This window comes from Porites lutea, chromosome 4, assembly GCF_958299795.1.
Source record: "Porites lutea chromosome 4, jaPorLute2.1, whole genome shotgun sequence".
NCBI classification, from domain to species: domain Eukaryota; kingdom Metazoa; phylum Cnidaria; class Anthozoa; order Scleractinia; family Poritidae; genus Porites; species Porites lutea.
In genome coordinates, this window is record NC_133204.1 from 49,311,196 (window position 1) to 49,331,080 (window position 19,885).

General features: G+C 37.0%; 2 protein-coding genes across 3 annotated transcripts in view; both read left to right on the top strand.

Annotated features, from left to right (window-relative positions):
* Window positions 1–789, top strand: part of LOC140933938 (uncharacterized) — a 28,179-nt gene extending 27,390 nt beyond the window's left edge. For both annotated transcript variants that reach the window (XM_073383610.1, XM_073383611.1), the window contains one exon: window positions 343–789. In XM_073383610.1, the coding sequence (XP_073239711.1) occupies window positions 343–473 (131 nt within the window). In that variant the 3' untranslated portion in view covers window positions 474–789. The remainder of the gene's footprint in view (window positions 1–342) is intronic.
* A 1,607-nt stretch (window positions 790–2,396) lies between these two features.
* Window positions 2,397–12,166, top strand: LOC140933940 (glutaredoxin 3-like). The gene is made up of 13 exons (XM_073383612.1): window positions 2,397–2,521; window positions 4,209–4,317; window positions 4,725–4,799; window positions 5,521–5,643; window positions 6,488–6,572; window positions 7,227–7,316; window positions 7,737–7,819; window positions 8,298–8,359; window positions 8,852–8,909; window positions 9,432–9,487; window positions 9,862–9,901; window positions 10,852–10,944; window positions 11,361–12,166. The coding sequence occupies exons 1-13, from the start codon at window positions 2,460–2,462 to the stop codon at window positions 11,403–11,405; spliced, it is 981 nt and encodes a 326-aa protein (XP_073239713.1). The 5' UTR covers window positions 2,397–2,459; the 3' UTR covers window positions 11,406–12,166.
* The last annotated feature ends 7,719 nt before the right edge of the window (window positions 12,167–19,885 follow it).

A 19,885-nucleotide genomic window follows, 5' to 3' on the forward strand; every position in this document is an offset into this window, starting at 1 on the left:
ACGTTCATGTTGTAGTCTTGATAATAAAGCAATAGTTGGTTTGAACTCGCAGTCTGCTATTCACTATGGCATCTACTTTAACTTTTTATGGAAGTAAATGTTTTGTTGTTGTTGATTGTTTGTTTGTTTGCCATAAAACTATTTTTAGGTGTGATGTCATCTGCAAATAGACCTTTCCTGCATTCCTCTAAGGCACCAACTCGAGGCTCGGGTGGACAAAATACGGTGATTTGTATTAAATTGTCCACCCGAGCCTTGTCCTCATTTCTTTATGTTTGTTTACTGGAGCGTAATGCGGGAAAGGTCTATAAAATGAAAGGGTGTATGTTTATTTTCCTGCAGATTTGACGCCGGGTGGAGATCTGGATGAAAGCGTTGTAGAAGACAGCCGATCAACTAGAAATATAGGACTTTCGAAAGACAAGAAACCAAAAAAGAAAAAAGTGCGAAAAGTTCTTAGCTGGAATTTTTAGTGAATTGATAGATTATTTATTGAAAGAGTAAAGTACAGATCATGTAAATTTTAAAAAAATACAGAATGTCTCTGAGAAAATTCAGTTCTAGTGGAGGTTTTCTCTATAAACAGAGTTTAAATTTTAGGTGTAATGTTTCTTATGTGTGTAAATATAAGAATCTTGTTATTTTATAAGAGCTTAAGATTTATCAGCGGAAGCTTTCGTGAAGCGTGATTGTTTCAGGTGTTTATTTGTATAGCCAAAGTATACTTGAAGATGTATTTATTGCTAAATGTCAGGCTATTGTTATGTAAAGAATAACAGTGCGTATAGACTAGTTGTCTTTGTGTTCAGACATTTACTGAAAACGAATGCGGGAGCTTTACTACATCCCGCGTCTACGGTTAACAAAAGCTCAGGCTCGGTCTTCAGCTGTGGTTGTCTGGATGCCGGCTTTTTTCCTTACTTCGCGATTAGGGTTGAAGCTCGGCCGAGAAAAATCTGCGGGCCTAAACTAAGGGGAATTGGGTTTCAAATGTTACACATTTAATATCGCTTCGTGTGCATCGATTCATCCACAGTTGAAGACCGAGCCTTTGAAAAATAGAACGTGCGCTTTCTTGGCGCTGACGAAATATGGAACGCGGTCTCTTTAGACTATAATCTTGAGTAAGGTTGTATTCAGTGTCTTCGCGCTGTCTTGCGTACAGAATAGAAAAAATAGGGTGCGAAGTGCTTCATATTTTCAGTAATTTTGGAGAATTTTCAATCTTGAAGGGACGTTTTAATTGTGTGCTTGTTGTTATGTAATGTTGCCGCTTCCAAACTACAAACAATTTTGGGTATAAAAGCTTAAGTCAACTCCAACTTAGCATTGAACAGATGATCATGGCTGTAAAATAGTTATGGATGTCACTAAAAGATACAAGATGTGAATTTCAAGAGTAAATTATTTATCAAATATAAAAGAGAATACAAAATAATAGGCAGTTCATAACACTAATCCATAGTGCTGTGTGACTTAGTATTTATTTGTCTGCAGATAAAGTATACATAACAAGTTCATATACACGGAAAAACAATAGGACACGGCCTCTCCTACAATGTTAAATCTCCCAAAACCACACTCCCTCCCCCATCCCTTTTAACATGAGAAATAGAACAACTATCCCACCAGATCCTGGACTTTTGAAAAACTCCTTCGTCCTACTTGAAGTGAAACTTGTGTGGCCGACTTGTGGCAAGTCTAGCCAGACCGTTACCCCGTAGGACGAAAAAGAAGTACAAGAGTGAAGTATACGAAAAAGTTATCTGCAAATCAGACATACCAAACTTAACAGGAGCACCACCGCTTAAAGATTAGCCTTACGACATTTTGGGTGAACAATCTTGCTGTATTGTTCAGTTAGAAGAGAGGAAAGTATTAAAAGTGCCGACAGCTTTTACATTCCTCTGGAGATTAAAATCACTCTTAAAGTCGTGCAAAACAGACGAGCGATCACTACACCCTATTGGGGAGAGGGGGAGGGGGGCATTTTGAATAGCTGTTTGGCCATTTAACTTATGATGAGTCAAGGTTAACGTGTTCTTCATGGCGTCTTTCATTTTCCCACCTGTCTCTGATTTTCAGGGAAGGGCGTAGCCTGAATTTCAGTCGTCTCCTCGAGTTGCAAGCTCCCGAGAGGGACGTCATTCAGGCTAGGAACTAGGAGAAGGGGCGGAAGGAAGAATTGTTTCCCTGATTAATTTATAGGCTTCTTTGGGTTATAAAGAGTTCAAGGGAATTTTATTTTTTATGAATGTCCTGCGTTCATCGTCAGTTCGATCTGGTGACATCGCGTGCTTTGGCTCGTTCATTATCACGCGATACGAGGAAATAACGTGTTGTAGTTGTACCCAGTTCTTTTCTGTCATTTACTATAGTAGTGCGCATGGGTTTATGGGTGTTGGTGCTGGTTGAAAATTGTGTAAGCTCAGAAGATTAGTCATTTCATCCAAGACATCATGGAGTTACAGGAGGTAAAAAATAACGCGGAATTCGATAAAATTTTGGCTGATTATTCCAGGTAAGTTACCGTCAATCTTTTTGTACATCCATGTAGAAAGTATTAATTTAAAAACCAAGCCGGTCAAGATAGTACAGTCTTACAATAAGTTCATTGAGCGACAAGGAAAAAGGTCTTGAAACGTACCCAGCTGAAAAGAGGATTGAGGAACATAGTTCATACTAAGGAGTTTTTCTTTTCAGCTCTTAAGCGAACTGCCCAAGATGACGTTGTCTCAAAAAGAAATTTAGCAGGAGAGTTCGCGTTTTTATTCAACTCGCAGACTGGATCAGTGGAGAATTGTTATGATCACTTAAATTATTTAATAAAATAAATAAAATTAATACAAATATGTTAAGACAAAACCAATTAAGATTGTTGCAGTGATCTGAGTAATTAAACAATGGTTTGCAAAAATATGTATATTCTTAAAGAACGTGGGAGACAGGGCATACATACATTAGTAAAGCGGGTCAACACGGAGAATATATAGCCATTTTTCTGTGAATTACTCAGCTGTATGATCGAGAAGTACACCCAAAGCTGTACATGTGTACGAAGCTATGGGGTTTGCATATCATGCCAAAGAACTGCCTTTATAGGTCTATTTTTTGAAGTGCCAGTGATCTACGTTTTTTATTGTGGAACTTTGTTGGTTTTAAATTCATAAACATAAATTACTGTACAAGGCTGGGAATGGTTATTTTAAGTCGATCAATAATTAATCATCACAGAACTGACCACTCCTTATATTATATGACAGTCATTGACTGGTACATTTGTGTAAAGAAAGGGTTTTTATAGGGGTTCTGGGTACAGTAACTTACTCACAATATTTTTGTCCAGGAATCTGGTAATTGGCTGCTTTTATAGAGAGTGTAATAGGAGCTGGCCACTTAATGAAGGTTATTTTCCCAATTTCCCAAGTTAGTTTAATAGTACCCTAGCTATACAGGTCCATTCTCTAAATACCTAGGATGAAGCAAACTGTGCTCATGATTTGACAAAACTCTCCCAAGAGACAGTTTTTTTTTCTTTCTTGGTGCTTCACACCTTGCTATCGTGGCTCAATGCAAACCATTGGTATTAGGTAATTATAAAGAAAGAACTTCAGGCACCCAGGATTAGGTTTTTTTTTACTCACTTGGCGTGAATTGAGTCCCCTCTATGGGGAAATACCACTGTACGCACTTGTACAGAAACACTCATAGGCAGTAACACATAGTATGCCCCCCAAAAAAGTGACAATTGCAAGAAAAGACACTTTCTAATAATCCTCTTATGTATACAAAATATGAAAACAGCAAGCACTACATGTTTTGCTGAAATCTATGGATGTTTATGTCATCTTAACTGAAACCGCTACCCCAAATTCTTTACCTCAAGAACCATGTGTATATTAAAACCCTAAAGTAGTGACCAACATCAATTTCCTCCAATCAACAGAAAAGGTTATGAGAATAAATTATGCAATAATGGCAAATGCTTTGATCTTTGAACAAATTCATTCAGCCAGTTGAATGAGAAAATGTATGGCAATCAGTCTAGAGAATTTGTATGTGATTATTAGGTTAAAGGTCTATGTTTGCCCTAATGTGGATGTGTTTAATTACATCAGTGTTCAGGGTAAGGGTCAGTCTGCACGTAGTTATCTACCGAGTACTAACAGCGTTATGTCAAGGTTCTTAAAGAGTTTTTTTTTTCACAGTTTCCTAACAGTGATTCATTTTCATGCATCATGGGCTGCTCAGTGTGCACAGATGAATGATGTAATGACTGAACTAGCTAAAGACAACACACATGTTAAATTTTATAAGGTAAATGTAGCCCTACTATATAACCCTTTGACTCTTAGAACAAGTTATGGCAAGATAATTTGTCTACTTAACTTCTTAATCTGTGGATGAAATCCTGTATTAATCATCATTCAAAATGTGAAACGTCTTTGGCAGAACTTCTTCATGATACCATTGATTTATGTCTGAGGATTTTTGTACAAGATTTTTTTGTTATGTTTGTGAATTTGTTAAGCATCTCAGTCAGTCTGGCTGCTATTTGTAGTGAAGGGGCTAATTACTATTAGAAATAGAGAAACCTATTTTAAATGGTTTTCTATTAAAATTAATAAATAAATAATATGCCATATTATATTAATATATACATTGCATTAAGTAATGCAAACAACATATCTGATTGCTTTCGTCAAATTTTCTTAATGTTCTAGCTCGAGGCAGAAAATTTACCAGAAGTGTCACATGAATATGAAATCAGTGCTGTTCCCACATTTCTTTTTTTTAAGGTAAGTAACTTCTGTCTTTTTATGGCAGAGCATGGGAATTCCTTTGAGAGGGAAATTCACAGATAGCTCTGTAGTACTTGTATTTCTTCATCAAAAAGATTGGCAGAAGGATCAGACCAATTATTGAATCTTTAAATAAAGCTCAATTCAATTAGTACCAGTTTCACCTGTAATTTTAAAAACTGCAAGGGAAGAATTATTACCACTAGTAGCCATTTTGAAAAGTTTTAATTTACTCATAGTTTTCATATGTTTTATTTGTGAAAGTTGTTCTCTTTTCTAGTGACAGGGTAAGCACAGACCCTGGAAAATTTTGAAAAGTCCCGGAGTTGCTTTTTGCGCGTTTCAGTAGTTTCTTGGTGTTGTGGATGGGTTTGATCACCAAATGACATAATACAAAGTATTGAAAAGATTGTAAAAAATACCCACGCCACAAAACAAAAGTGAACCAACAATAGTATGCACAATGTTCACCAAGAAACACCTGAAAATTTCAAGGATATGAAACATTTTTTTAGTATTGAGTAACTTGGATGAAAAATTCCAACAACTGATTGAAAGATGTAGATTTTTCAGCCCTGGAAAAATTTTACCGTAGTCCTCAAAAAAAATATTTTTAAAATGGCGCAAATCATGAGAACATAGAACAAGATGCTTAAAATGCTTGTTAATACATGTACATTGATTTCTCAAAAGATGAACATTGTTTCTTTTTGTTTAGAACCAGAAAGTTGTTGATCGGTTGGATGGAGCAAATGCCCCTAGCTTGACTAAGAAAGTACAACATCATGCAAATGTCATCACACCAGCTGTTACATCAGCAAATCAACAGGAAACTAAGAAGGTACATCTGTTTTAGTGTTTGGTTTATGGCCTGTGCAATGCCCCAAGATAGTAAGGAACTTATAGCAGATGGAGAAAAGTTGGGTAAAAACTGTCTAGGGACTGGGGACAGAGGAGGAAGTGGAGACTGTAAGCATTATTTTCAATACCTCATTCCAGTATACCAGCCCCTGGTATACCCTATGATTAGTCAATCTTGACAGTTTATGTGAACACTTATGCCAAACTTGGCTTTCCACGCATAGAGTCAAACGAACATGGCGAGCTTGTGAAACTCTCCTACACATTTTCACATTTTGACATGAGGAACATCTTTTCTAGAAGTGGGCAAGGTAGTAAGCTGCCTTTGGCATTCAGGCTCCCCGCCTCCCCCCGCCCCCTCCCTCTTCTTCACTGTTTTCACTCACTTACTTTTTCACTGCTTACCCGCCTTACCCCGCAACTGATTCTAATAGAACGGTAAGGGTTAAGTGACAGTGATGTCATTACACTTCTCAACTTTTTAGGAGTCGGTTTACTGTTGGTCAACTGTTGGTTAACTGTTGGTATACTGTCGGTCGACAGTTTGCCGACAGTATACCAATAGTCCACTGACAGACTTTTAGGGGAGCTGTTCTTCACTTTTACCAAGTAGTCTGCACTGACTAAGAGCCTGCCACATGCTTTTTGGTTTATTTCTCTAGTGTAGTAGATAGCAACAGAAACTGCACGGGCACTCAAGATTTCTAAGGCTCTGAACTTTATGCTTCCTTCTGATTGGAGCACAGCCTTAGTACAAAGTTTTTCGATCAAGTGAATTATACCATTTGTAATTATTATTGTGGTAATTTTGTTTATTTCCACAGGACATAAATACAAGATTAAAAAACATCATAAATGGAGCTCCTTGTGTGTTGTTTATGAAGGGATCCCCACAGGAACCTCGCTGTGGTTTGTGTCATTATAATTTATTTTTGGTGCTTTTGCCTTTTCCTGTTATATATTATTGCTCTTGGCCATCTTTCTTTTAATTTTTGTATCAAACCTTCATAGTAGTTATACATACTCATGAATACAGATATACTTCCTCAGCTTGATTGTTATTTTTGTTTTAGTAAAAAAATACTCTGAGCTACTGCTAACACAAAATAACACCTTGTTTGTTTTTTCTCTGAATTTTTAGCCTGTTCCAGGTGTTCAAATAGTGTAGAATGGTACAAAATGGAGAGCAGATAGAAAGAAAGAAATGTTGAGGAGTTGGAGAGGGAGAAAGGAGGGAGTCATGGTATTCTCTTTGAACCATATCCTCCTTTTTTTCCCCACCCTACCCCCCTTTCCATTTTTCCCTGCTCTCTTCTATTTGCAACATCCTCACCATGGGAATAGCCTTATGAAATTCAGGAATACTTTTGGACTTCAAGCTGATGTGTCTATATTTACTGGTCAAAATTAACGGTAAATTTCCTCTGTCTCTTAGTCCTAATTCATGAAATAATTAGGGCTAGGAGACGAAGGAAATTTAGAATCAACTTAGATTGAAAAATTTTAACCTGTCGTGAATTTAATTTGGACCTGTAAGATCACATTTGTTTACATTTAATACAGGATTCAGCAGACAGATGGTGGAAATATTAAATGCACATGGAACAAAATACAGTCATTTTGACATACTTACAGATAATGAAGTTAGACAAGGTATGTATTTGATGAATAATTAGTGATTGTAATAGACTTCTTTAGCTTGTTTGTTTTGTTTTTCCAATTATGAAGATCTCAGGGGAATTTGCCCCTTTGTCTTTTCATAAATTATACATACATTATTACGCACTTGAATAGGACAAAATTTGAAAGAAAATTAATGGTTCTGTAGAGTACTATACTTGACCTACATGGTAAAAAAACATACAAGATAAGAAGGCCTATTATCTAGTACTAGGCACATACCAACACTGACCCAAAAAAGCAATTTTTTGGACAGCCTGGCAAGACTTTTTCTGGAACTCTTTCATTGGTTTGATTTGAGAGTGACACATATTTGATAACTGACATTAAAATTTAAGGTTTAAAGAGTCAGCTAACCTCAAAAAAATTTATTCTTAAAATAATGTTCTTTAGGTTTAAAGGTTTACTCCAACTGGCCAACATATCCACAGCTGTATGTTAATGGAGAATTAATGGGAGGTCTGGATATCGTGAAGGTAAAGTTTTTATCATAAAAATTGTGTCTTGTGTTCATTTCTAGCGACAGCAACTCTTTGATCACATTAATATTTTATAATTTTGTTTAATATGGCCTTGCTCTCCAAGAGTACCTCTAATGCTTAGTGGATAGACTGCCAACCCAGAGTTTAGGACATGATGGATTATGGACTCCAGATTGATGATTTTGTGTTCCTTGTTCACTCCCAGTTACTGCTTTCCTGTTCATCATGTTATACCAGTTAACTGATGTGGCCGCCACACAGTGATGTCCAATCTCGCCTCTCTGGTTCTTTTGCAGTTCACCCACCAGCTGGAAGAGATGAAAAACTGGCACCATTTCCTCTTCCATTTCCAATAGTTTCTTTAACTTAAGAGACAGCAATCTTGTATAGATGCAGTATGTATAGGATTCAAGTACACAAGTACTACAGCTGCTTAGTGCAATAATATTGTATGATATCTTTCTTGTCTCAGGAACTGGCAGCAAGTGGGGAACTTGCGTCAACACTCCCATCAGACAACGATCTTAACAAAAGGTAACAACTATAGTAATTCATTTAGGAAGTGAAAAATGAGAGAACTTGTTTAAAGTTCAACAAGTTATGCCATTAAATTCTACTTAATCATCAGTCATAATGTGAGACAACAGTTTTTTTATTTGTGAATAGGCCATTAGCCCAATGATGTTATTTTACTACTGTAACTAGAATCCTTCAGGGTTTTGCTTTCTTGTGAAAATTATAGGTTGCAGGGCTTTTGACGTTTTTAAACTTTGCTGAGATTACCAAATTTAAATATGAAAGGAAAAATGAAAAGGATTCTGATTGTAGTAGTAAAATGACACAGTGTAGTGTTTTAGGACACCAGTAGATACTAAGTCAATCAAACAGTCAGACATAAGGTCAACATGCCGCTTAACTTACAATTCCCAGATGCTAGTACTTAGTACACCACACACCATCATGCAAATGGCCTATTACAATGGTGCCACAGTTTTTCAAACCATATTGCTAACCATTGTATTTCAGGTTGCAGTCATTGATTTCATCTGCTCCAGTGATGGTGTTCATGAAAGGAAATCCAGAGGTATCAGAAGTATCTTATTTGATTATTTGTTGTTAATGAATACCTAGATGCAAAAATATATCACATGTGTCGTATCTTTTCCAGACTATTAACTGACTTGTATTTGTGATTCATTCTGTAGGGCTCGTACAGATTCTTGAATTCATTGAAATTTTCCTAGCAATCTTCCAGACCTCGGAGAAAGTCTGGAAAAATGGTGAATAGTCTTGGGTTCTTTTTTTTTTTCAAAGCTACAACAAGTGCTTTATAAGTGAAATTCTCGTTTTAATCAAATCTTATTCAATATCGCCCTTACATTTGCAGTTCATTAACCTTCAGTTTGGAAAAAGAAATTATTGTTTGCAAAAAAAGTGTGGAAAAAAATATGGAAAAAAGTCTTGAATTTTGGATCCAAAAATCTGTATGAACACTGTATACATGTGTTTATGTTAATGTCTCCTTTTTCCGCAATGCCAGGAGCATTTTGCCAGATTAGAATTCAATTTCTCTGCCTATATTTATAGAAGTGAATCTTTTGTTTAGGCTCCACGGTGTGGTTTCAGCAAAAAGATGTGTGAGATCTTGAAAAAATACCCCAGGTCAGTTGTACAGGAAACAGATAATTTCCCAGTGTGCAGGATCGTAAAGTTATCTTACAATACACCTTAAATCCTATTCACAAAACTTGAAGACTGGCTTTCACATGCGGTTCAAGTAAACTTATCGTTGTGCTTTCATTTGTGCTTTATTTAAAGTGACAAAAATCAGTAATCAGCCTGTATGAAGGAAACAATTTTAAATAGTGTTTGGAAAACAGCTTCCCCTTTGGTGTTAACGGGACGTAAATTATACACAAGTGGTCACATCGCATGTAAAACTCTTTCAGCTCTTCTCGTGTGTACCCATGGCTGCTTGTAGATTTACGGGAGCGCATGTGTTGGTTCTTTTTCTTAACCGTGGTTTTTTTTTTTAGTGTCCAATTCAAGTCTTTTGATATTTTGGAAGACCAAGAGGTAGGCATTTTAATTTTTCAAGATCAGAATCATATGAGCTGGTTATTGTTTAAAAATTGAGTGAAAAATACTGGTGGCTGGGTAGAGGCAGCAACACTGAACAATATTCTTAATTATTGTGGTACAGGGGTGTCATTACTAAAATACCCTTTCTTATATTTTAGATTTCCAAGGTTAATGCCTTACAGCTTTACTTTTCAGGGTTTATTCTAGAAATTGGCCAATGAGGGTCAAATGGGCCCCCTTCTGCAATTTCAGGGGGTCCTCTTTCAAGAAAGGGGGGTCAAGAAAGGGGGTTCCCGAAAAGATATTTGAACTTTATAGTGGTAAATACTGCTCCATGAGAAAATGAATTTAGATTATTGACGCTTTGCCGCCATTTTGGAACATTCTGGGCAACTGTAAAAGCGTGGGCGTAAAAGCTTGTTGTCAGTGATGTTTTCGAATATTTTATTTTAAAAAAAAAAGTTTCTTCTCCTTGGGTCTATTTTTTTTTTTGCGCGCCCCATTTGACGCGGCAACGTAAATTTTATACGGCATATTTTTTCCAAATTGCGGAAATCCCGCAAGGCCGCGCTCTGGAATAAACCCTGCTTTTAAAAAAACTATTTTGTATCCGAGATAATGTCCCTTAATAACTACCACTGTGCCCGTGTCTCTTACAACCTACTCTAGTCTTCCCTTGAGATTTAGAGTCCCGCGTACGGTAAACAGCAAACGTCAGATTCACGTTGAGAAATTCTCACAATAGAAAATGAGGGGATAAAAACATGAGCAGCTCGAAATAATTCTTATGGATAAAACTGGCGTGAATCTACTGATTTACGAGTAGTTATATTGAACGGTAAACGTCGATATGTAGGGAAAACGTGGTCACCTGGTACAAATTCACGTTTGCCATTTTCCGTAAATTGGTGACCCTAAATCTGTCTATTATCACCCGGCATCAGGTTCGTCAAGGCCTGAAGACTTTCTCCAACTGGCCTACATATCCACAAGTGTACGTGAATGGAGAACTTATCGGAGGCTTGGATATCATCACGGTAATATGCTTTCCTTTCATTTGAAATACAAGAAGATCTAGTGTACAGTTCCTCAGTCTCAAGGCTTTTTTGTTTGTTTATTTATTTTTTAAAGGGAATATCTTAGTTGAAAAAACCCTTTCAGATTTTAGTTTGTATGATGGAACAGTTCTCAAGCAACTTTATGCGTACCTTGAATTTACGGAGAGTATTGATTGTCTAAAAAATATAATGTCAGCTCTGCAGTCGCATTCTCCTTTTTTGAGACGTCTGTATTGGCTTCAGATTCTCAGTGATTAGAATTCATTAGATTGTCTGTTTGTCTTTTAATCATCCAGTTTTAGCTTATTCCAATTTGATAAATTTGTTTACACGAAAACGGCTTACCTCTATGCTTCGGTCTAACGACGTATGTTTCATTTTTTTTATTTATTCAGGAACTAGATCAAGGTGGTGAACTCGAAAGCGCGCTGAACGGTTGAGATCAAAAATCAGTCCTGGTCAACCGACAGCTAACAAGATCAACAAAATCGTAACAGGCAACAAGCAGTAATGTTATTTTTAACTGGACGTTTTGGGTGCAAGAAAGTTAATTTAAGACAGAGCAGTAAACAAATATCCGTGCAAACGTGTGACAAGTGTCGTGAAGTTGTTTTAATCTGTGCTTTCAAACCTGGTTCTGACTTCAGTTCCGTTAAGGGGATTGTGATCGCCCTCTCGTCGTGAAATTCGTGGCGCATGCGTATCAAAGGTGTCTCTATATGATTTTCCTGATCGTTTGAACACATTTTTGAGACGTCCCGTGCGATTGACGCGATCCGCCTGGGTTCTGGGTTCTGGGTTCATTTAAGTAGCATCCATAGCGTAGTCATTTTCGCTTTTGCCGGCTTAATGCCATGACAGGATGACAAGCGCAGTAGTTTAGGTGTTGTGCTTATGGAAACGCTCTGCGTGTGTTTAGTGGAAAAGATGTTCACAAATCTGAGAAAAGGTGGATGACGAAAAACACAACTTTGCGATTACCAGGCCCTACTTGTTCAAAAGGTGGATAGCGCTATTCAACATTCGCACAACTGTAGCTATAAAGCTTTCATTTTTTAGTGAGAGATTAGTTTGGTCTTTCTCATTTGAACCGAGTTTATGATAATTATAAGGAAGTTACGATTTTCTGGTCTAAGATATTTCTGGTTTAATGTAGAAGGTTTTCAATGGAATTAAATTGTTGAGAAATCTTTTGAATGTATAGTGAAGAGAGCCTCTCTTTTGCCGCGAGTACTTTTTGTTCACAGAAGAAAACAGCTGATATTTTAAGCTATCCTAAAAGACAAAGGGCCACATAAAAAAGGAACAATGCATACCTTCATCTCCTTCAAGGAAAAAGCGAGATCCACCCCTTGCCTCCGGTTATTGTCTTTTAAGCAGCCAATTGTACAACGAGAATTTTTCAGGTCTTTGATAAGCCCCGATAAATGCGTCTACAGTAAGCCAGTCAGAACGGTTGTACTACTATACTCTCTCGCCACAAAAACAAAACAAAGTTGCTTCCTAGCTAGCAAATGTCATCATAACAGTGAAGGGCGAAATAATCACCACATCATCGCGCTCCAGTCTTAACTTGCAAGAGGTGACTGATGCAAGCAACACTATTGATCTGTAAAGGTCTACCCTTCAAAAAGCCCATGGTCGGATAAATCGTCCTTCCTGCTTTGGCCAGAGAACACCACTCGCGCTTCTGACAGTAATTAGCAACTTTCGTCACCATTCCGGGCCAATAGAGAACTTTAGATTCGAGGACGAGAGAGCACTACGAGTACGAAATTTTCTCAGTTACTAAGTAGTGCACGAGCGTGAGCCAGAAAAAACGTAATAGCCGTCGTCATTCTACTCTGACGGGTTTTAGCGAGAATGTCGTGGTGGCGGGAACAAGTTATCATATGTAAGAAGTTGTATCATTTTGCTATCGGGAGAGTGCTTAACCTCCTTCAGTATAAATAGCCGTACTAAGTTTTTTGGTTTAAAAAAAGTAAAATGAATTGAAGCTTTCCGCGGTGTCTTTTTTTTTAAAACACGTAAATCTCGGACTCGTACTTGGACTGAAGGAAATGGGGTTACTACAAGGTCATGCCGTTGAATTTTGCTTCGCTGTTGTCCTAATCTAGTTCTATTGTTTATTGTTTATTGTTTTTTTTGCCAAAAATTGTACAAATCAAATAAAATCTAATTACTTAAACTCTCATGGCGAGGAAGCCCAAGAGAAGCCACGGGCTTATAAGGAATTGGCTCCCTCAGTTAGATAATTAGAACAAAATATTATCATAATTACACACGGGAAAATCAATGGCAGAGCTACAGTAAATCTTAAAATAAGTATATTAGATAGTCGTACTAATCATAGTTCTAGGCTAAAAAAAGCGAAATGACAAAAACAAAAAACAAAAACAAAACAAAAGAGCAAGGGAAGAAAAAAAAATACATATATATATATATATATATAAATTACTATTTATGATAAGAGGAATGCTTTCAGCTAAATCTCTCCTCGTATGACATTCCGGAATCGACGAGGGGGAGCGAGTGGAGTGGAGTCTTGCCGATTGCGCACCAGGGTCCGCGAGGGGACAAAACCCAGTCCCTGGATATTCCTTATAATTAACAATTATTCCTCGAGCCCGAATGGGCTCTGAGTCAATAGCCCAGAGGCCGAAGGCCGAATAGTGCTGTGTTGAAGAACCTTACTGGGGGTACTAGCAGGTTCTAACAACAAACACACGAGTTCTTGTTCAATCGACTCTCTTTAATTCTTCCGTAAGGTGTCACGAAGTTAGTGCAACTTGTATTTTACAATTCTCTACAAGATCAGTGTTACACGCATTTTTATATCAGCCAGGAAACCAGCTGCTTAGCGCAACGCGAATGCTGACGTAAGTCTAATCCGATTGGTTAAAACAGTTTCATTAGCATGAAACCTTCGAGATAATTGCTTTGTCGAAATGACTCTTAACCGAAGTTTTCACTGCTAAGCTTAAGTCAACTGGCCAATATAAAACTAGGAGAACAATATAAAAACTACAAGGTATATACCATTAAACAGACTTTTCATACTAACAGACAGGAAAGTACTAAAATTACAGTTTGAAATTCTAAGGTTGTTGTCAATTTTCAGAAGGGGTTAAGCTTCTTCATCGAAGATGATTGGCTACAACTTTTCCATAATTTAACCACGAACGTGATCGCAAACTAAAAAGGGTAAATTAAAAATGCAGTTCAAAGTACAAGGCAGAGTTTAAAACAATAGTTGTTTGATTACAAAAACACCTATAAAACCACTAAGCTTAATTAAAGTTATCCACTGCCAAGAATTCGGTTAAAAACTCGAGGAAACACGCTTAAAACTCTTAAAAACAAGGAGGGTAGTTATTTCCTGGTAAATATCGAAGGAAGACCAAACTAAGGTCAAAAATGTTAACCTAGACGACATACTTAATATAAACAAAGCTTTGTCATCTGCCAAAGGCTCTAATTAAACATATCTCGTGAACAGAAGTGTTACCGCGGAGATGTACCAAATTGGTACATCTCCTTTGTACCGAATTCATGTCAGGAGAAACTTTCTATCCATCATCAATTAACTTAGAAAAACCAATACTACTAGTAGTGAAGTAGCTTACTCAAACCAATCAACAAGAACGCTTACAACAACTCCACTATAAACATATATTGTAACAATTGTCACAAGTGGCTAACGTAACTCTTCAATCGACATTTTTCCTTCAACAAGACCAAGGAGAATGAATCAACAGAAATCATTTTCTCATTTCGGGAGAGGATGTCGTTTGATCAGTGCTGATGCGTAGGAGTTAACACCAAGTAAAATGAGTCAAATTGCTTTTTATGATATTTTTCCTTAACCTATAAATATTTCCCGAAACGAATGAATTTTGCAATAAATCCCAAACACCGAATAAAATTCCTTTAATAATGTGAAGTCAAAAACGTGCGCACTGCGAACATTTTCCATCGCTTCCATTTTTATTGTTTAACAGCTATCACCTCGCAACTGAAGTGCTCGAAGGAGCCGCATAGGACCTTCTATACATTATGTATACAGCTATTTCGAGAAAGGTTGTCGGAAAAAGTGCACGCGACAATCTCGAAAGGCATTGTGGGTGGTTTTGAGTTCTCTGTTTTTCAAAGAAATTTGAAAGAATTGGCACGAAAGGCCATGGAAATGTGTTTGCGAATGCTAAAGGAAAGCAACAAAAGTAGGTTCGACAGCTACAGTCGTCAGGAACAGTGTATTGATTATATCCCATATTACCTTTGGGGATTGACACGTGCACATTTTTTCCGACAACCTCTCTCGAAATAGCTGTATACGTCCAGTGGCGTAGTACACTTGTCTTGTTTTTTGTTTTTTGCTTTTTGTTTTTTTTTCATTTTAATTTTTGTATCTTAAGCTTTTCACTTGTCTTATCCTCTGAGCGTATCTTAGCCTTCTTGTATTTTTGTGGTCTTGTATTTTTCTTGTATTCTTGTATCTTCTTGCAATATTGTATAAAATTATTATAGTGTTTATTTTAATTTTTTTAAATAAGGCCATCCTCTTTTTTTTCTCTGTTTAGCGTCGTCCGACCGACCCAAATTTTTGGCATATTCATAAAAAAAGAAACGACGCAGTCAAACCATTTTTCACTTGAAATAATTCTTTTAAGGTGTTTCGATATAGTCAGTTTTCAGAGGCCATACAGATATTTTTCAACCGCTTTAAAAGTGATTCCATCATGGTCTGATCGCTATAAAACTTTCACCAATAATCGGACTATCGATTAAAATTTGTCAAAATGTAGGTTTTTTTGTAAAATCGATATTACCATGAAAACAGTAAACAAAAAACTTTGAAACTGATGAACGCCTAATTTTGCGCGATCTAGACCAGCTTCTGAAAATCCAACACTGGAACTTAAAGTTTGGTGTTTAGCAAATAACCTCCATAAGAAGTAAAAAATTGTGTATGTTTGAATTCCACTAAAACGAAAATATGTTTCAACCTCTAAATTTTCAATAGCCGTGATAGATTATTTAATAAGAACGTTATAAATGACTCATTACAACGTATTCTTAAGTAGCGTCAGAATGCTGCTTGATGCTAGGAAATTTTGGTGTATTTTCGTTCTTGCGGTCTTAAAAACTAACCCCTTTTTCTCACCACCTGTCTAAGTGCAACTTCATTCAAAATTGGACTTTTAGCGCTTTTTGGTATATCTCTGAAATCCCTTCAGATAATCCTCATAATGTATGTAATAATGTCTGAAACTTTCGTTAAGATTGATTCACTGCAACACCTTGAATTTTCAAGACAAACCTGTCCTTCGAAGCGGTCAAAAATCCGCGCTACAACATTTACTGTTTTGACGTTATGGTAATTTTTCCAAATTAATGCGGACAATACATATATCCATGACTAGCACATTTCAGTGTGAGTAATGTCAATATTTTACATTCAAAAGATGCGATCAATTCAAACTAAAATGTACTAGTCATGGAGGTATGAATAGTGCGCATTATTTTGGAAAAATTAGCATGACGTCAAAACAGTGAATGTTGTAACGCAGATCATTTTTGACCGGTAAGTAGGATAGGTTTGTCTAGAAATTTCAAGGTGTTTCAGTGAATCAATCTCAATGAAAGTTTCAGACATTATTATAAACATTATGAAGATTATGTGAAGAGATTTTAAAAAAATTCGTTCTAATCGTTTCAGAGATACACAAAAACGCGCCAAAAGTCCAAATTTTGAGTGAAGTTGCACTTAGACAGGTGGTGAGAAAACGGGTTAGTTTTCAAGATCGCTAGAACGAAAATACACCAAAATTTCCTAGCATCGAAATATGATATTAAGCAGCATTCTGACGCTACTTACTAATAATTTGAGTCATTTATAACGTTTTTATTAAATAATCTATCAGAGCTATTGAAAATTTAAGGTTTGAAATATCTTTTCGTTTTAGTCGAATTCAAACATACAGAATTTTTAACTTCTTATGGAGATTGTTTGCTTAACACCAAACTTTAAGTCCCTAGTATTGGATTTTCGGTAGCTGGTCTAGATCACACAAAATTCGGCTTTTATTAATTTCAAAGTTTTTTGTTTATTGTTGTCATATTAATATCGATTTTACTTAAAACTACATTTCACAAATTTCAATCCATAGCCAATTACTTTTGAAAATTTTAAAGCGGATCGGACAAGGAAAAACCACTTTTAAGTAGACGGAAAAATATCGGTATGGCCTCTGAAAAACTGTATCGAAACACCTTAATCTGAAAAATGAGCATGAGCATAGCCTAAATAAATAAAAGGTCTTTAATGTTTTTTTAACCAAAAATACATGGTAAAAAACCAAGACAGTACATTGAAAACAGCAGAGAGAATTACAAGGCTTAAAAAATTCCACGTAGAAGCATTGAATTTAACATTCAAGATCCATATTACATTAAATAGCCAACCTGTATTGAAAAATATCCTATTAAAAAACTATTTTTAAAACGCTGGGTATTAACCTTCGGAAGTTGACTGCTAGGAACTCGGAGGCGCGCTGAACTTTCTTTCGTTTTGAGGACGGAAGGGTACGGAGGGTAACCGGGCATACTGGAGATCTTGAATAGTGACCGATCTACCTCTTCTAATATGTAGTATATGTCAATTTAGTACGAAATATATTTGCGTTTAAAGCAGCGCTGTAGAAAATTCTGGACCGTCGTTAATTCAGGTATTGAGGAGGCGTATATAGGAAGACCTACGTTAGTTTCGGTAAAACAATTGATCTAAAAAGGTAATCAACATCTGGTTGTTGGTATCCCGCTTTACGTAAACATCTTATCGCATGAAGACACTTATTGGCCTCCTGCAGCTTAACCTTAATATGCTCATTAAATCTGCGATTACTTTGTAAGAGTACTTTTAAACAAGAGCACTTTTAAACAAGAAACTTGTGTTATATTGTTCACAGGGTCTATATCATAAGTAACCTTCTTACAAACTATCAGCTCATTGCATTTTTTGGAATTACATGCTAGGCATTATCTTGAGTCCAACTGAAAAACTGATTGACAACCTCTTGAGAAAGATCTATTTCAGTTTTTACATACTTTGACTAGCAGGGTGGTGTCGTCAGCATATTTAACTATGCTGGTAAGGTCATTATCTCTAATGGCCAAATTGTTAAATTAAAAATTAAAAAGATGGGCCTCATTTACACTACCCTGTGTTGTTCATTTGTTCACAGTCAGTGCCATTTATAGGTAACACCCTTAAATATTAGTCTTTGTTTCCTATCCATTAGAAAGCTTAGATACCAGTTAACAACATTTGGATTGAGATGAAGAGCCTTTAGCTTTTCCCCAACTAAGGCTTTCGAATCCATAGCAAAAAGCTTAACATAATAACAATCCTTATCATCAAGTGTCTTTAAGTAATTATACTGTACTTGAATCAAGGCGTCCGTAAAACTGCAGCCGCCTCCCTATACGCATATTGGGTGACCGTCAGAATTTTCTCAAATACTTTCTAGGACTTGTTCCACAGAGCAGTCACCACAGGAGCTAGGGTTGTGCAACTGTCCCTCCAAACCCAAAACGGCAACCAATCAGGGTCAGTGGCGGTCTTTTAATCTTGAATAATGCCATCATCACATCAAATTCCTGGAGCTGTGGGGGTGGGTGTGTCTCGGGGTTTACGTCGAGACGCACTGGTTTGACATTGATTATTTTGATAGTGTTCGCTTTTACTACTCTGAAAGGTTTCCCTCTTCTTTCACGTAGATTTGCCCTCCAGATTGAGATAGAGTCCCTTCAGCTGCTAACAGCTGTCAAAGAGCAGTCTGCAAGGATATAACATCCATCAGTACGAGAGACTTGGAGGAGCCTTGCGGTAAAATTATTTTTAAAAAAAGTATGTTAAAGGATGTTACTAATATCACTCACACCCAAAGTTTATATAAAAGTGACTAATATCGTCTGAAGAACGCCAACGCGGCAACCAGTAAGAATTTTTGTCGACCTATTTAGCAGATGCAGTTGTTGGCACTTCTGCGAGACAAAGCACTTGTTTTTTTCTCGCAAGCTCACCAGGTGATACAGCCCCTTTAATCTTGCTGACGAATGTCACCACTTGAATTTTATCAGGTACACATCGTTTAGTTCCGAGCATCGCTGAGCTTAGCCTGTGAACAGGCTCTCTGTTTGGGGAAAGGGTGAAAAAATCGCGAGGAGAGAGAAGGGAAAGGGTGAGTGTTAACAAACATTCGGGACCGTCTTTTCATGGCAACCGCCGTGCATCAGATCCTGATGCAAGCTCCCATTGGCGAGAACACTGCCTGTTGACAGGTTTGATCTACATCGCTTTTTTTGGTCGGCACGTAGCACGCGATTTGATTTAAATAATCACTTGTAAACAAATCTTCTGATCTTGAACATGGCGTCTTCTGGCGCTTGACTGATGAGCTTTTTTAGCCGCAATGAATGTTCTTGCATCAGAGGGCAAATCACGCCGACCAGAAACAATAACCGCAGAAAATCAATATCCATGTCACGACCTCTCAAATAAGCGGCAAAAATCACATTTTCTCATTTAAAACTAAACCCTCCAAAGCAGAAAAAACTCGAAAAAGCATCATTTTGGCACGAGGTAAAAGTTGTGTGTTGCCTACCGACCCCTTTTTTACACGCGAAATTGATTACATTCCAATGTATCCAAGTGACAGATAACGATCTTGTTGACAGATGATCGGCAATTACAAGACAAGAAGGCGGAATAACGGGCTCAATATTTGAATGTCTACAGGCTCTCACCCTTTTCCTTCCCTCTCCACGCGATTTTTTCACCCCCTCCCAAAACAGAGAGCCTGTTCACAGGCTACGCTGAGCTGTATGGACAGAGTTTTAAGATTGCGCAACAGACAAG

Coding starts and splice junctions, on each gene's coding strand:
- LOC140933940 (XM_073383612.1), top strand. CDS start 2,460: ATGGAGTTACAGGAGGTAAAAAATAACGCGGAATTCGATAAAATTTTG. Junction 2,522..4,208: donor ATTTTGGCTGATTATTCCAG/GTAAGTTACCGT, acceptor TTTTTTTCACAG/TTTCCTAACAGTGATTCATT. Junction 9,902..10,851: donor ATATTTTGGAAGACCAAGAG/GTAGGCATTTTA, acceptor ACCCGGCATCAG/GTTCGTCAAGGCCTGAAGAC.